Source organism: Camelus bactrianus, chromosome 8 (genome assembly GCF_048773025.1).
Source record: "Camelus bactrianus isolate YW-2024 breed Bactrian camel chromosome 8, ASM4877302v1, whole genome shotgun sequence".
Lineage (NCBI taxonomy): Eukaryota > Metazoa > Chordata > Mammalia > Artiodactyla > Camelidae > Camelus > Camelus bactrianus.
In genome coordinates, this window is record NC_133546.1 from 13,093,996 (window position 1) to 13,109,214 (window position 15,219).

The 15,219-nt window shown below is 40.2% G+C and overlaps 1 protein-coding gene across 4 annotated transcripts in view; it reads right to left on the reverse strand.

Moving 5' to 3' along the window:
- ESR1 (estrogen receptor 1) overlaps positions 1-15,219 on the reverse strand; it is a 336,829-nt gene that overhangs the window by 64,355 nt on the left and 257,255 nt on the right. For all 4 annotated transcript variants that reach the window (XM_074368144.1, XM_074368145.1, XM_074368146.1 and 1 more), the window contains one exon: positions 3,909-4,047. In XM_074368144.1, coding sequence (XP_074224245.1) covers positions 3,909-4,047 — 139 coding nt within the window. The remainder of the gene's footprint in view (positions 1-3,908; positions 4,048-15,219) is intronic.

Sequence of the window (15,219 nt, forward strand, 5' to 3'; positions counted from 1 at the left end):
TTCTCAACTATCGCTCAAAAGCCATCTTCCAGATGTATAAAATTTCAAATGGGTTGCTGGCCACAATGTTTTTTTTTTCACTGTTATGCATATATCAATGTCATCAAAAGCAGTTATCTTCTAATACCAAGAGAGCAATTTAATAGTACGGAAAGTTTATAATATTTAGGTGCATGTTAATAATTAGAACAGTATGGAAAATTTATACTGTGGGTCATCTTTGACAAAGTATTTAATATTATTTGTATACTTTATATTTATTTCTATACGTTTCTAACCGTTAACAGGTATGTAAGTGTCCTTAAATATATTCAGATCTTGAGGCTTTTACTCGGTAGTGGGTCTAGTGATGGGAAAAAATGAGATCCTTTGTTTGCCCTTGTTCGGAATTTAACAAGTTTGTGGAATATAAGCAGAAGTGTAAGCGTAAGCCAAACGCATTTAGTAATTTTAAAAATCCTTCCAAAACGGATGGATCCTAATTTCTTCAAAGTCTATAAGGGTCTCAGCGAGGAACTGATGAGTGGCCCTGAACAAGGAGTGAGTGAGTCTGATGACAAGAACAGCCGAAATGACTCTCAGAAGATGTGGCTTCCCCGGAGTCTGCCGTGAGCCACGCGGGTGACCTTGGCCAGTGCAATTAACAAACGCTTATCACGGATCACGGAAGACCTCATTCGCTGGAGGTAACAAAAGGATGAGCAAGATCCGGTTCCTGTCCAAGAGAAGTTTAAGAGCTAGAAGAGAAGATAAGACACACAATCGTGACTTACAGATGGCAGGAGATTAAGAGAAGCAGAAACCAAATCCAGTGAGAACTTAGACAAAGGAAAGGCTACTTTCTGCTTGAAGAGGAGAGTTTGAAGGAAGGCTTTATGGAAGAGTGACATCTGAAATGAGCCCAAAAAGCCCTAAAAGAAGGTCCCAAGATTCTGACAAGGAGTCCTAAAGATACAGGGCCTTTTAGAGGCAGTGGAAGAAAACACTGAAGTGTGGTAAGGTTAAGTTCATGGCTCTCAGGCTGAATTCAGGGTCCAGGTGTTTTCAGCCTGGACAAGAGCCTGTCGGGGATCACTTAATCCCCAGAACTCCCTTCTGGGGAGGAAGCCACTGGCCTTCCTCATTCCATCATCTGACCAGCTCTGCAGGTGTTTGTGTCTGTGACACTTGCAGCAGGAATTCATGATTCTCCAGTTAAGAAGTCTAGACAGCACCTTCTAAGGAATGGGGAGAGCTGAGTCAGGAGGCACCAGCATCACAACTGTGCCTTGGAAAAAATAGAGTGAAGGAAAGAGGGCTGGTGGCCGAGAAGGAGGGCTAGTGGTGGAGAGGCAGTGCTCTGGGGAGGGCTGACAAGCACCTGTGTTAGGGCAGAGGGGAGGTGTGCATTTCAGAAGCAGGGCAGGACTTGATGGCTAACTGCACAATCTGGTGAGGGAGGAAGTGCAATCCATGGTCAATCTGCACTTGTCTGACTGCTTGAGTGTCTAGGTGAATGTTGATACCACTAATGGAGAGAAAAAAAAAGAAAAGGAACAAACTTGATAAGGAGGATAATGTACTCAGCGAGGGATACTGTGAGTCTTAACAGCTGACAGGACATTGAAATAGGAAAATCTGGAGTAGTGGTTCTCAACCAGGCACAATTTTGTGCCTACCCTCCCATCACACACAGGGGGCATTTAGAAATGTCTGCAGACATTTAGGTTTGTCATCTCGGGGGAAGGGGAGCTATTATGAGAGCATCCAGTCAGTAAAGTCCAGGGATGCTGCTAAACATCCTAAAATGCACAGGACAATGCCCCACAAGAAAGAGTAATCCAACCAAAAATGTCAGCAGTGCAGAAGCTGAGAAATCCTGGTCTAGAGGGAGTAGGCACTTCACATGTGGAATTTTAAGAAGCAGGAATGAACAGAGATGAGAACTTTTAGTCACTCACAATGCAGCGAGAGACATGGAAGAAAATTAACCACCGTTAGAGCATATAGAAGAGAAAGGCAAGCAGGTGGCTGATAAAATCCTGAGTAATATTACCTCATTGGCAAAATGAGTTCATGGGGGTGAGGTGATGTCACAAACCCTTTCATATTTGGAATGCAATGATAGGATGACAGTTCTCAGGAAGTGTGTACACAAGAAGATAGACAAGGATGAGGTGGTAAATCATGGAAAATCAGTTCAGCCATGAACATCCCCAAATCCTAAACACTGAAGACACATTCTAGGCTGCAGTGGGAAACACTGTATGTGGTCTAAGATTTTCATCTGCAAATGTGTTACAACTTGGTCCCAGAGTCACATGATTGTAACAAGAACATTCTTAAAAGCAGAAGAAGGAGGAGGAGGAAGAGGAAGAGGAGGAGGAACGGGAGGAAGAGGAGGAGACAGGGGAAAAAAACAGAAGGAAAGAGGAAAGCAAAGGAAAACAGGAGAAAAGAGGTGGGAGGGAAGAAATGACAAGACAAGAAGAACAAGGGGAGGGGAGGGAAAGGAAAAGAAGGAAGGCGAAGGGAGGGAGCACTGTAGAAACATCCTCTAAAAGGCGGACAGAATGCTGGGTGAGGGCCGTTCTACGGAACAAGATCAGGCGCCATACTCAATAATTTCACAGGGCACTTATAGGGGAATACATTCCATGGAAAGAAAGTCTGCTTCTTGAACCGTATCATCACTGTTTTTCAAAGCTATGGTAACACAAAATGACCAAACAGGAACCAGTACTTGTACAATTCTCCAGTATTTAAATAAATAAATGTTGCCAGAACTCTTTTCCAGGGGGCTCAGCAGGTCTAGGGAAGGAAGCCGGAGCGAGACAGGAGATGGGGAGGTAGGGAGGCAATCCGAAAGGAAGGATCACACAAAGACGCATCATGGGCAACCTGGCAGCCTTGGACTGATGAGCAGAGGCCAAAAATCTTACAAGGAACAATGAGAAGATGGACCTTTCCCATTCAAATGGTTATGTAGTCCACAAAGAAGTCATACCTGGAAACAAAAGGCCACAGCAACAAACCAAAGAAGGCATCCCTGATAAGGGAAGTGTGAAGGTCGTGTGCACAGGGCAGGGGGCAGTATGATGTGCCACGGCCGGCCAGATTGTGAATTCCACCATTCCTGTCTCCACCATTAGCTAGCTCAGGGCTTCTCCTCGGAGCAGAATGTCTCTGAAACGTAGCTTCCTTTCTGATAAAACATGAGTGATAAGCTTCCCAGCGGTGCTGTGATGATGAAATAAGACCATCTATGTAAAGCACTCAGCACAGCGGCCGGTGCTGGACAGGGACTCTGGCAGTGCTAACTGCTCTTGAATAATGTCTGACTTCTGTCACTCTATGCAATGACTGAATAAGAAAGAACGGCAGGACTCACATTCCAAGTCAATCTAAATGGAATCCATTAAACACGGTAGTAGCATTTGAAAACTGAAATCTTCATCTTCTAAATAAGCAAGTAACTTTTATGAATTCATTAAAACTTGAAGTGGCCTTCAGAACTCTGGTCAAATTTCCTCATTTACTGATGGGAAAATTGGAAAAGGAAATGAAAAGGCTATTGTGGCTTGGAGGTACATGAGCCAAAAAAAAGATTTTAATTAAAGGGGAGTTACTCATCCTTTCTTCATACAATACAAGATGAAGGTGGAGTTAGAAAATGACAGTTCATAATTTTACAAATACACACATATACTTATTTTAGAAATAATAGAGCTAATCTGGGAAGATGTCTAACAAAGTTATCCTTCCCTTTCTGTGAACTCGACTACCTTACATCACCCGAATTCACCCACTTGTAAACATATCTGACAAAGTTCTCAGAAGCTTCATGAAGTATTGGATAAAAGAGCTTCAGGATTAAACTGGTTATTATCAAGGATGTTCTTCCCCCAGGCTACAGCCAGGTCACTCACCTGTCTAGGAGCAAGTTAGGAGCAAACAGGAGCTTCCCTGGGTGCTCCATGGAGCGCCAGACAAGACCAATCATGAGGATCTCTAGCCAGGCACATTCCAGCAGGTGGACCTGATCGTGGAGGGTCAAATCCACAAAGCCTGAAACGAGACAAAAATACACTTCTGACTTAAAATGAAAAGTCATTGCTGGTGAAATGAATGCAACCGGAGATTTGAACTGGGATGCTCTATTTTCCATTAGATGGAATAACATGAAATAGAAGTACACTTTATAGGAAAGTCAAGTAACTAATTTTTAAAATTTTTTATACAATTGTAAAGGTTACTTTCCACTTAAAATCATTACAAAATATTGGATATATTCCCCATGTTGTACAATATATCCTTGAGTCTCTCTTTCACCCAACAGTTTTTACCTCCCACTCCCTCATCTCTATATCGCCCCTCCCGCTGTCCCTCTCCCCATTGGTAGCCACTAGTTTGTTCTCTGTATCTGTGAGTCTGGTTTCTTTTTTGTTATATTCACTAGTTTGTTGTATTTTTTTACATACCACATGTAAGTGATATCATACAGTATTAGTCTTTCTGTGTCTGACCTATTACTTCACTTAGCATAGTGCCTTCCAAGTCCATCCGTATTGCTGCAAATGGCAAAATTCCATCCTTTTTTATGGCTGAGTAGTATACCAGTGTATAATATACACCACAAAATTTTATATATATATATTTATACCACATCTTCTTTATCCCTTCATCTGTTGATGGACACTTAGGTTATTTCTACATCTTGGCAATTATAAACAATGCTGCTGTGAACATTGGGGTGCTTGTATCTTTTTGAATTCGTGTTTTTGTTTTTTTTTCAGATATATACCCAAGAGTGGTATATATCTGAAATGCTGGGTCATATTGTAGTCCTATTTTTAGTTTTTTGAGAAACCTCCACACTGTTTTCCACAGTGGCTGCACCAACTTATATTCCTACCAACAGTGTACAAGGGTTCCCTTTTCTCCACATCCTCGCCAACATTTGTTATTTGTGTTCTTTTTCATGATGGCCATTCTGACAGGTGTGAGATGATATCTCATTGTGGTTTTGATTTGCATTTCCCTGATTAGTAATGTTGAGCATCTATGCATGTGTCTGTTGGCCATCTGCATTCAAGTAACTATTTTTTAAACCTACTATATCAATGAACTTTAATCAACTTAAACATCTTAATGCCTTAGTGTCACATCTACAGAAATATACTAACTTATGCAACCCACTTAGCTTTCCATAAAGCTTTATACTTAAATAGTGTTAAAACTCATATGCTTTTTACTTTGACACTTTTAATAGCCTTATGTGATTATTATATTTCATTTCTGCTTCCGTTGAAGATATTTAGGTGCAAGAAGTGTAACTTACCTGCCTTAAAACAAATAGGAATTGGAGCACGGGCAAGACCAAAGTCACTAAATGTCTACCTCTTTGCTTCATCACTAAGCTACGCCCCCTTTTTCCATATCATGTAAAAGAAAGACTAATAAAATAGTATACGTAAATAAATTACTTGGGGGAAAATGAGTCGGATGAATAAAGGTGGCATTATGATCACTTCTGGTAACAAACACGAAAGTGTTTTTTATTTTTTGTTTATTGGAGAGAAAAGCTTTTTCCAATCATCACTGACAATATGGTGGATGCGCAAGAGTAGTGATAAGAAGGAGGAGGAGGAAGATGAGAAGGAGAAGAAGGGAAAGAAGAGGAAGATCAATTTATTGAGCCCTTACTATGGGTTAGAAGTAATACTAAGTACTTTCCATACAAATTTGTTTAAGTATTTATCACTACAATAATTCTCAGAGATAGAAACTGACAGGGATGTCATTTTCCAGATAAGGAAACAGGTGATCAGAGAGCTGATGTATTTGGTAAGGTCAGAGGTGGGAACATAATCTCCAGAACCTGTGCCCTTGACCACAATTGACACCACTCCTTATGAGCTGCAATTCATTATAGACTTTGGATGAACTGACTAAATAAACCCAAACCCACAAATTAAGATACACCAGGGTGACAGGGACATTGCATAAACAAGATGTCCATAAAGTTTCTTGCTTTCCAAATCAGCTCCCTGTCCTTCTGCCCTGAGGCATCCCATCCCATTTCCTTACCCTTTCTCTGCCCTCAACCCTTCGTTCCCTCTTATCCATGAGACTGGATCTAGGAATCCCATTTTTCTTTGTCTTCTTCTTTGTTTTCTCTCACTGATATCACACTTTTATTAGCTATCTATACTTGTATTTACTAAAAAGCCAAAACCTAAGTTTATTTTCCTTAAGCAGTAGTACTTATGGTTTCCCTATTGAATGTTTCTTCCTGGAGGTCTTGTTCAAAGAATTGGTTCAAACAATTAGCTCCCCATTTCCTAAATACTTAAGCACCATCTTCCAAGTAATCCCCACCACCAACAGCTGACGAGCCGTCAGAAAAGCCTAAGTTGAGAAAGACCTCAGGGTGTACGCCCCTCTAGCCACCATCCCATAAGCAAGCCTCGTCAATTCCATCTTTGAAGTAACGACAAAATCCTTTTTCTCCTTTCTATATTTCCACTGTTACTACATTAATTTAATTCCCAAGACACTCTCACCTTTTTGTCTGACTTCTTTAACTCAGCATAATTATTTTGGGACATCTATGTTGTTGCATGTATGAATAGTTGATTCTTTCCCTTGCTGAGTGGTATTCCGTTGGATGGATAGAGCCCATAAATAAACACAACTTGCTTATCCTTCTGTTGGACATCGCATTTGTTTTCTTTGGGTTATCACAAATACAACTGCCATGGGCAATCTGTGTACATTTTTTTTGTATGGACATGTGCTTTCATTTCTCCTGGGTAAATATTTAAGCGTATTATGGCTGGACTATATGGTAAGTGTATGGTAGGCATATGTTTAACTTTTTAAGAAACTACTGAACAGTTTTCAGAAGTGATTGTTCTATTTTACATCCCCACCAGCAATAGATGAGAGCCCTGGTTGCTCCACATCCCCAGGCAATACTTGGTATGGTCAGTCTTTTTCATTTTAGACATTCTGTAGACATACAGAGGTATCACACTGGAGCTGTGATTTTAGTTTGCATTTCCCTAATGACTAATGATACTGAGCATCTTTTCATGTGCCTCTAACAGATCATTATCTTACACTATCACTATACTCATGTTAATTATGCATATATCTGTAAATCCTGCTAGACTATGTTAAGGAGAAAACACTAAAGGATGAAAAAACAGTGACTGGGTTTCATGACTCCTGGGGAGAAAAAGGAACTAGTTTCCCTACACACAGCAACTATTTACGTAGAGAGTGTTTTGGGTCGAAATGGACTGGGTTTGTTCAGGAAGAAGCACTGTCTGAGACAGCAAAAACAAACAAACAAACAAAAAAACAACAACAAAAAACCTTGTCTCTCTCAGTAGCCAAAATCTAATGGGAGCAACCAACTCCAGTGAGCAGTATTCTAAAGGAAAGCTCACGGGAAGTTTTAATTCCCTAAGATTTCACCCCAATCTTTTGGGTAAAGTTGCATAATAGCGATATAAACTTACCTGATAAATCACACTGACTTTTAGAAATGTTAACATTCAAGAGTGAGGTGTCTTCTCTCTTCTCATGACATTCCTTGTTTGATGTGGGGGGGGGGATGTAATCATGTGATCATGTCGCCCTTGATGAAAGCTACACCATATCATTCAATACCCTCCACAAAGCTTGAAACAAAATGTCACAGGATGAGATTTAGGGGGTCTTTTGCGAGAGAACAGCAACCATGTAACCGAGCAGTTTTGAAAAACGGAAGAAGCACTTTCTGGTCGCAACCTTACATGTGAAACTGAATGAAATTTTTAATACTTCACTTCAGAACTCCAGTGCTTCTTAAGTTTGACAGTTTTAGTGGTCTTTTGGGAGCCTCAGAAGCTCACCATAACCATTTGTACCACACAAGTCTGGTGATTACAAAATCTGTCTGAAGTATGTCTGTTAGTAATAGTTTTCAGTCTGAGTCCAGCAGAATTGCTAGGTCCTTCTGGTGAAATCATGTAGATCTCTCGAAAAGAAACAGTCTATTTAATTATCTTTCCCAGCTGTGCATATTGCCCACAGACAAGGGTTACTGAGTCTCTTGCAAAGTGTCCTCGGCAAGTTCCGGGGAGCGGGGTTGCAGGGCGTGTGCAAAGACTGCCCATTAACCTTCTCAATGAACGTAAGAGCTACCGGAGGAAGCTATTGGATGGCGGGTCTCCTTCCTTCCAGTATACTGAGCTCAGTATTGTTTTAACCACACAGGAGTTAAATGCTCTTCTGGTGTAGAATAAATGCCCTTTAATAGTCTCAATTCATAGCCAACGGAGAAAAACAAGGTGATACATCTTAAATGAAATTATACTGGGCCAACTCCTACAGACATCAAGTTTCAATCTTTTGGTTTGTTTTCCATATAAATGGGAAGACTACTCTAATATGCAGCTTCAGCTGAATTTACTATAATAACTCAGAGGCATTCAACAATGCCTTCTGAACACTTGAAAGTGTTGCCAGTACAGGAGCCAGCAGCATCTGTGGGACGTGAATGGATGCACCAGTGACAGATATTCTGACCGGTGACACGGTGAGAAGTGACTCACCTCCCATCACTTGGGGACTCTCATCTTGGTGACAGTGGCATGAGGTCTGTGGGGCTGTGGAATTCACACCCACGGGACAGAAGGCCTACCTTAAAAGTAGTAATAATAGTTTATTGAGACCAAGTGAAATCAGACGCAAGGAAATCTCATTTTATAAAATAAAATCTTAAAAGAAAGCAAACATGGGTCTTTTTCTCTGGTCTGTACTCACAGGTCTAGTGAATAGAGTGTCCAGAGATAGGATATAGTGGAAACAGATAGAAATGACTTAAGTCCCCTCCCCCACTGCTGTGTGGTCAGGGAGCTGATGAAGCCGAAAGAGGCCACCTTCTGAACAACTCTCTGTACAGTTAAACAGCTCGTTATTTCCAGCCTCATCACCAAGTAGAGATATCCCTGCCTTCTTTCTTCATTAAAAGTGACTATTTTTCCTCCAAGATTTTTAACTGCTTTTTGACTGTGAAAGGAGCTCATGGCAGGTCTCCCCCCTCTCCCTTGGGCCTCATGAAATCCTAAACCCTCTTCCCCACTCTGAGCCTACCATACAAATTATTTAATTTGCCTTGGCACTCAGGGTGTGGCAACTCTCAGCAAAGGGTGCCGAGAGCCGGAGGCAAAATGAAGTAGAATGTGAATGCTTGTTAAGTTCTGCACAGCTGTGAAGCAAAAGATAAACCAGAGAAAAAAAAAAAGTATGAGTGCTACAGTAAGTACACTTCTTATTTCCATGGGATGCAGTTTACAGAGACGCAAAGCAAAGCAGAATCCCTGAGAAAGATAAAAGCAACTTTTCCCTGGGGAGTGTTGTCTTAAATCCAGAAGCCAGGTGGTTGGTTCCCTTAATAAATCTACTGGAAAAAATATTAGTTTCCTGACCTTCAAAAAATTAATTATGTTCTCAGTCATATGATGACCCCAATGTTCTCCAAAATGTCAGTTATAAAATTGCCTGTTTCATTCTTTCTGTATTGCCTTAAGTCAATGAGAGAAGATTTAAACAAGTCACCTTTTTCCTCCTTGATGCCAAAGTAAAATAAGGTAAAAAAAAAAAAAAAAAGAAAAAGAATGTAATGGAACATGACATTGTATCACAAGACAACTACAAGCTGAATAAAACCTGGGATTTCTCAGAGGAAGCCTATAGAAGAAAGAATGTCAGAAGAACCTACATCCCAGTTCAAATGCTAAGCACTTGTCATGTCTTCCATTTTGTAGTTTTTTTTTTTTTTTTCTCCAGAAGACAATAAGTTTAATCTTGTACTTTGAACCATGTAACCCATGGCATAGGTGAATATGATCTTCCCACCTCCAGATAAAAGTTTTGGAGTCTCTTTTAGATGCAGAATCATGATAGAGAGAGCCATTAGAACTGGGCTGCCCATTCCATGACACTTTAAGATGTCTCCAATAACATGCAAGCATTGAAAAATTCTTTTCTATGTGTTTAACCCATTTAAATAAATAACATCATGCACCACTCTTACCAAATATGTACCACTGTTAGAAAATAAAATAAATGGTAATGGAGTTATCATTTGCTTAGACATCCCGAATCACACATAGTGTAAGAATGCGGACCTCTCACTGAGCCTGCCGCACACCACCATCGCTGTGTGTGCGCTGGTTTTCTTCTGCTCTAATAAAGGGAAGTGCGCACAGACCCTCTCTGGCACAGTACCACCTACCCAAAGTGCTTATGCCAGCACCATGCTAAATATCCACCTTGCCAATAGCAAGTGGATGCTTTCCTGAGGCTACAATATCCCTCATCCTCAGGTCCGATTATTAGGTATTTTCAAGTCACTTCCCAACATGGGACTTTTTGGAAGGTTCATTCCCCATCTCACCCCCACAATGGAATGAGGAGGACAGAAGTAATTAAAAGAGTATGAGCTGAAAAGTCAAGTAGACCTGGCTTGAAATTCTTCTGTGGCCCATGGCCAGTTAGTTAAGGTCTCTGAAAGCTCTTCCCATCTGTAAAATAATTACTTAGGGTTATTGCAAAAATTAAGAAGCTAGCAGATGTCCCAGAGTACCAGAGTCACAACTCAATGAACATTTGTTCTCTTCCCTACTCCATCCCAACAGGCTGGAATATCTGTCCAATAGAAGGAACACAACTTTTCCAAAGCACCAAGAGAAATGTTCTGTTTCAAAGTATTTTAGATCTAGGACTCCAAACTTAAATTGGGCACTTTGTGTTTGCCTAAGTCATGAAGTCGTGCTGTGTTTTCTGTTTAGTTTTTCTTTTTGTTTATATATAAAAAATAACCTAATAAAAAGGATAAAAGACTTCATGGACATCAAATGGCTCTTACAAAACAACATTTTTATGATTTAAAAGTGGAGGGAACAAAAGCATGTGGATTATATTTCTCCTAAAATACATATGCGAAAAAATGAAAAAAGGCACGTTTGGGGTTTTATTACACTCAAAGTATTTCAAGACGTTTAGCAAATCCAGAATGCAGTTGTCTTCACATCTCCGATATAAATGTGTGACCGATGGTTCTCTACTGAACTCAGAAGACCTCCACACTGTCTTTGCTGGTGCTTACTTGCAGAGAGAATGAATCATGTCCTGTGGTGACTACATGCCTTGGGGAATAAAAGTGGTGTTCTCAAGGCAATGCTAAGCAACAAAAACCAGTGGAAAGTGAAGAACTGAATGTGACAAATTTGATATTTTAAAAATATGTCACATGTAGCAGAGTTGACAGCCAAATTAATTCAGTCTAGAGGTTTTAAGGTAAACAAAGGTCTTGCCTTTTAAAATTAATGGTGCATACTTCAAACACCCCTTATTAAGATGACTATATGTTGAAAGAATTACAGACGATGAAAGCCATGTGATTTATATAAACTCACAAACTTTCCAATCTTGACTCTGCAACCTGACAAGGGGGCCATGTTGTATCTGACACTACATAGTGAAGCCACTATGACATCATTACCAATTTCTTCAGAACAACTCAGCAGGGCTTAACACACCTTATCTGAGAATTATTTTTACATATACAGGTTCAAAAGTGGTGTTTCTATGGTACATCTAAAATAAAAACCAACAGTGTTGTTTGATTATTTTACTTCTTTCCCGTTTTTATCTAAATGAAAGAGAGCCAACAGAGAGCTTGCTTGGAAGGACCTGAGATACTTCCTGGATATCCCTCTTACAATGCACACATGAGGTATAAACTAAATGCAGAAGATTGTCTTTCCTCCGAAAAAAATCTTAGGTACACTGAGTAGGCTACTCACCAAGAAGAGATATCCAAAGACCAAACTGATTTCAAGTTTGCTCAACTGTTCCTTGGTTTTAAACCCTTTCCAAGAGCTACACTCGATGAACCGCACTTCTTATAACATTTCTTCGAAAAATTATTAGACTTAATCACAGAAGTGTATTCAGACTCTGCTTCAAAAATTTGCTAGTTTTTCCTTGCTTTGGACATCAGCCCACATTTATTGTCTTGTCATCCTATGTGTCTCTGGATATGCATCTGTGTGTGTGATCTGTTGTGGTTATATTTGATTCATCCACTAATATTTGACTATGTTTACACATTAAGGGATAGAACCAAAAAAAGAGTGTATAGAAATAAATTACCTCTGATAGGGAGGTTAATTGTAGAACTTCTCTGATTAGAAAACGAAAATGGAGCTATATTGTAAAAGCACCCCAAGACTTAAAGGTTAGAATATGCATTTTGTAGCATATGTAAAGTAATTATAATACAAGGGAGGAAATTATTCCTGACTTTAAATATGAACTTCATAAAAATATTTACCTTAATCTTTATTTAGTGACTTAGTTTAGCACACACCTTTAAAAGGCTAGACATGTATTTTCTTATTTTTCAAAAGGTTGGCTGTAACTCAATCCTGATTACAGCATGTGTGAACCTGTGAAACGCTGACTCTCTTTCTCTAAAAAATTATGTTCTCAGTTTATGAGAAAGTGTCATTGCATCTCTGGGGAAAGGGGTGGATGAAGGTATTGGACTGCCCACCCCCTCTCCCCCTCATGTAAGCTCATTTACGTGGCAAATTTCTCTCCAAATTTAGGAATAAGAAAAAGTTTTCTTCTCCTAAAGAATTGATGGGCTCCTTTTTTTGTTGGAAAATAAGAACAATGAAACTTACTCAGGACTGCGTGAAGCCCTACCAACAGGAAGCAGATATTAATATAATGTTCAAAAGCAGTAACAATTTTCCCTGTTTCCTGGGAAAATTATTGCCTGACTTCTACTTTTTCTGACCTCACTTTTGACTGTACTGTTGAATTACCAAGCACCTCATAGCAGACTTTGCAAAGTAGATAAAGGAAGAAATCATTAAAACACGTATATCTGTTTTCACGCACACACGTAATTATCCTGTTTTTTTTTTTTTTTTTTTCTTTAACAACAGGTAAGGGATGGGACGACAGATAAGGAGGTAGTTTGTCAGGAGAAAAGAATTAATCCCACAACTCTGACTCCAGAAGGAAAAATAAGTCAAGACTTTCAGATACGAGGATCATATTTGGGGATCAAAAAAAAAATGTCCCTCAGAGAAAACAAAGCAGATGGCAACTCTACCTTGTTACCAATCCCATCTGTATTACACTCGGAGCCTTGGTTTATGAAGAGACGGTTGTCATGACAATAAGCATTTGAGAAGAGTTCTGGAGAAGCTGATGGATTCAAGAGTGTCTCCTAGCTTCCCAATTTTCCAAACACACACACAAATCCCATCCCCCACCCCCATCCAGGAAATAAACAATTCTATTAATTCCTGTATTGGCTACCATTATTCTATAATGATATTACAGAATTTTGCACTCTCTCATGTCAAAATCCTCCTTGGGGGGACAGAACAGCTCTTTACTCTGATACAGCACAGCTTGAAAGTAAACTGCTTTTTGATTTTTATTCAGCAAAGGCAACTGTATTAACTCCAGCTTAATTTTTTTTTCCCCTTACCAGCTCAGAAAGAAATCAATTTCAGCTTAAATGAGAAAGGGGAAAAAAGTAGAAGAAATTATTTTCCAGTTTCTGAGAGTAGATGGCAAACTAAAGAAGGGAAAAAAATTAATAAACTATAAAGTAAAGTGCTTAAGACTGTCCTTTGACATTCTCGTCAAATGGACAGGAAGGCCATCACTGTGGAGCGATTCTGAATTCCCTAATATTAAGAGCACGGGCTGGCTGCGTTTAAAAGTCAACAAGCACTTGTACCTTGGAACAGACATTTTTTCTTGTCTACCTCGGAGTAGACCTACAGAAGCATTTCAAATACTATTGTCATCAGTCTGAGCTTTCCGGATAACTGCATGCTCCCGGTAAACACTACAAATGTCATCAACACAAAGACTGAGAGCGAAGCAGACAATCTCCTTTTTAGGGCAAGTCCCCCAGACAAATGAAAAATGATCATTTCCTCCCACCTCCACCTGGCTCAAGTCCCTCAATGAAACCAAAATTGATGACGATCTTATAGTTTCAAGGAGTGTCTCCTCACACACACAATTTAAAAGCTGGGAGGGACACCTGTTGTTGCCAATGATCCAGGGACGTCCAGGTCTAGAAAGAATCAGGAACAAAAAAAGAGGCTTATTCTCCTTTTGTTTTAGTTAAATTCGGAATGTTAAAATAAAGAGCTTTGCAAACCGAAATCATCAAGAGGTAAGAGTAAGGCTGAGTAGCAAACCACATCAACACTTCTGCTGAGAATTCAGAGGACAAGATACAGGGCCCATACAGGAAGGGGCATGGCCACGAGTCCGGGGTCAGTGGAGGACTGAAGGTCTCGCAAGCACACGGGGGACTGATTTAGAAAAGGCTGCTCCCTCCCTTCCAGTCCTCCCACAGCTCCCCACTTCCCACATTCAGCCCCAGAGAGAAGCAACTAAAGGAAGGAGAAAGAACTATTTCAGCCTCTTCCACCCCAGATCTGACGCGAGGGAACACTGGCCTCGTATACACGTTGAGAGAGGCCGTAAGGAGATGAGAAGTCAGATACTTTTTCCTTTCATCCATGGTGGATCCTTTTATAAGCACAGCAGATCTTGCCAGGCTATTAAATAACCACTCTAAAAATAAAGTGGGTAGCTAGGGGAAGCTGAAAGAGAGATTCTCTAAATGCCAGTTATCTTCAAGGCAAGAACTGTTCCATTTTTTTAAATAGAGGTACTGGGGATTGAACCCAGGACCTCATGCAGGCTAAGCAGGTGCTCTCCGCTGAGCTATTACCACCCCACGAACTATTCCATTTTTTTTTTTGGTAACTCAGCATGACCCATGGCTGGGTATTGGGTCCCACCAATAATGTTGACTCCCTAAAGTTAGTAATAGGAACTACAAAAGTATTTCCTGATAAAAATGAAGAGCAACTGTATTAGTTTTGTAGGTCTGCTATAACAAAGTACCACAAATTGGGAGGCTCAAAACAGAAAAGAGAATAGTTCTGGAAGCTGAAAGTCTGAAATCAAAGTGTCAGCAGGGCCACACTCTCTCTGACGACTCTAGGGTAGAATTTGCTCCATGCCTTTCTCTCAGCACGTTGTATTGCTGGTAATCCTTAGCGTTCCTTGGCTTGTAGGTACATCATTCCAATCTCTGCCTCCATCATCACATGGCATCCTCCCTGTGTG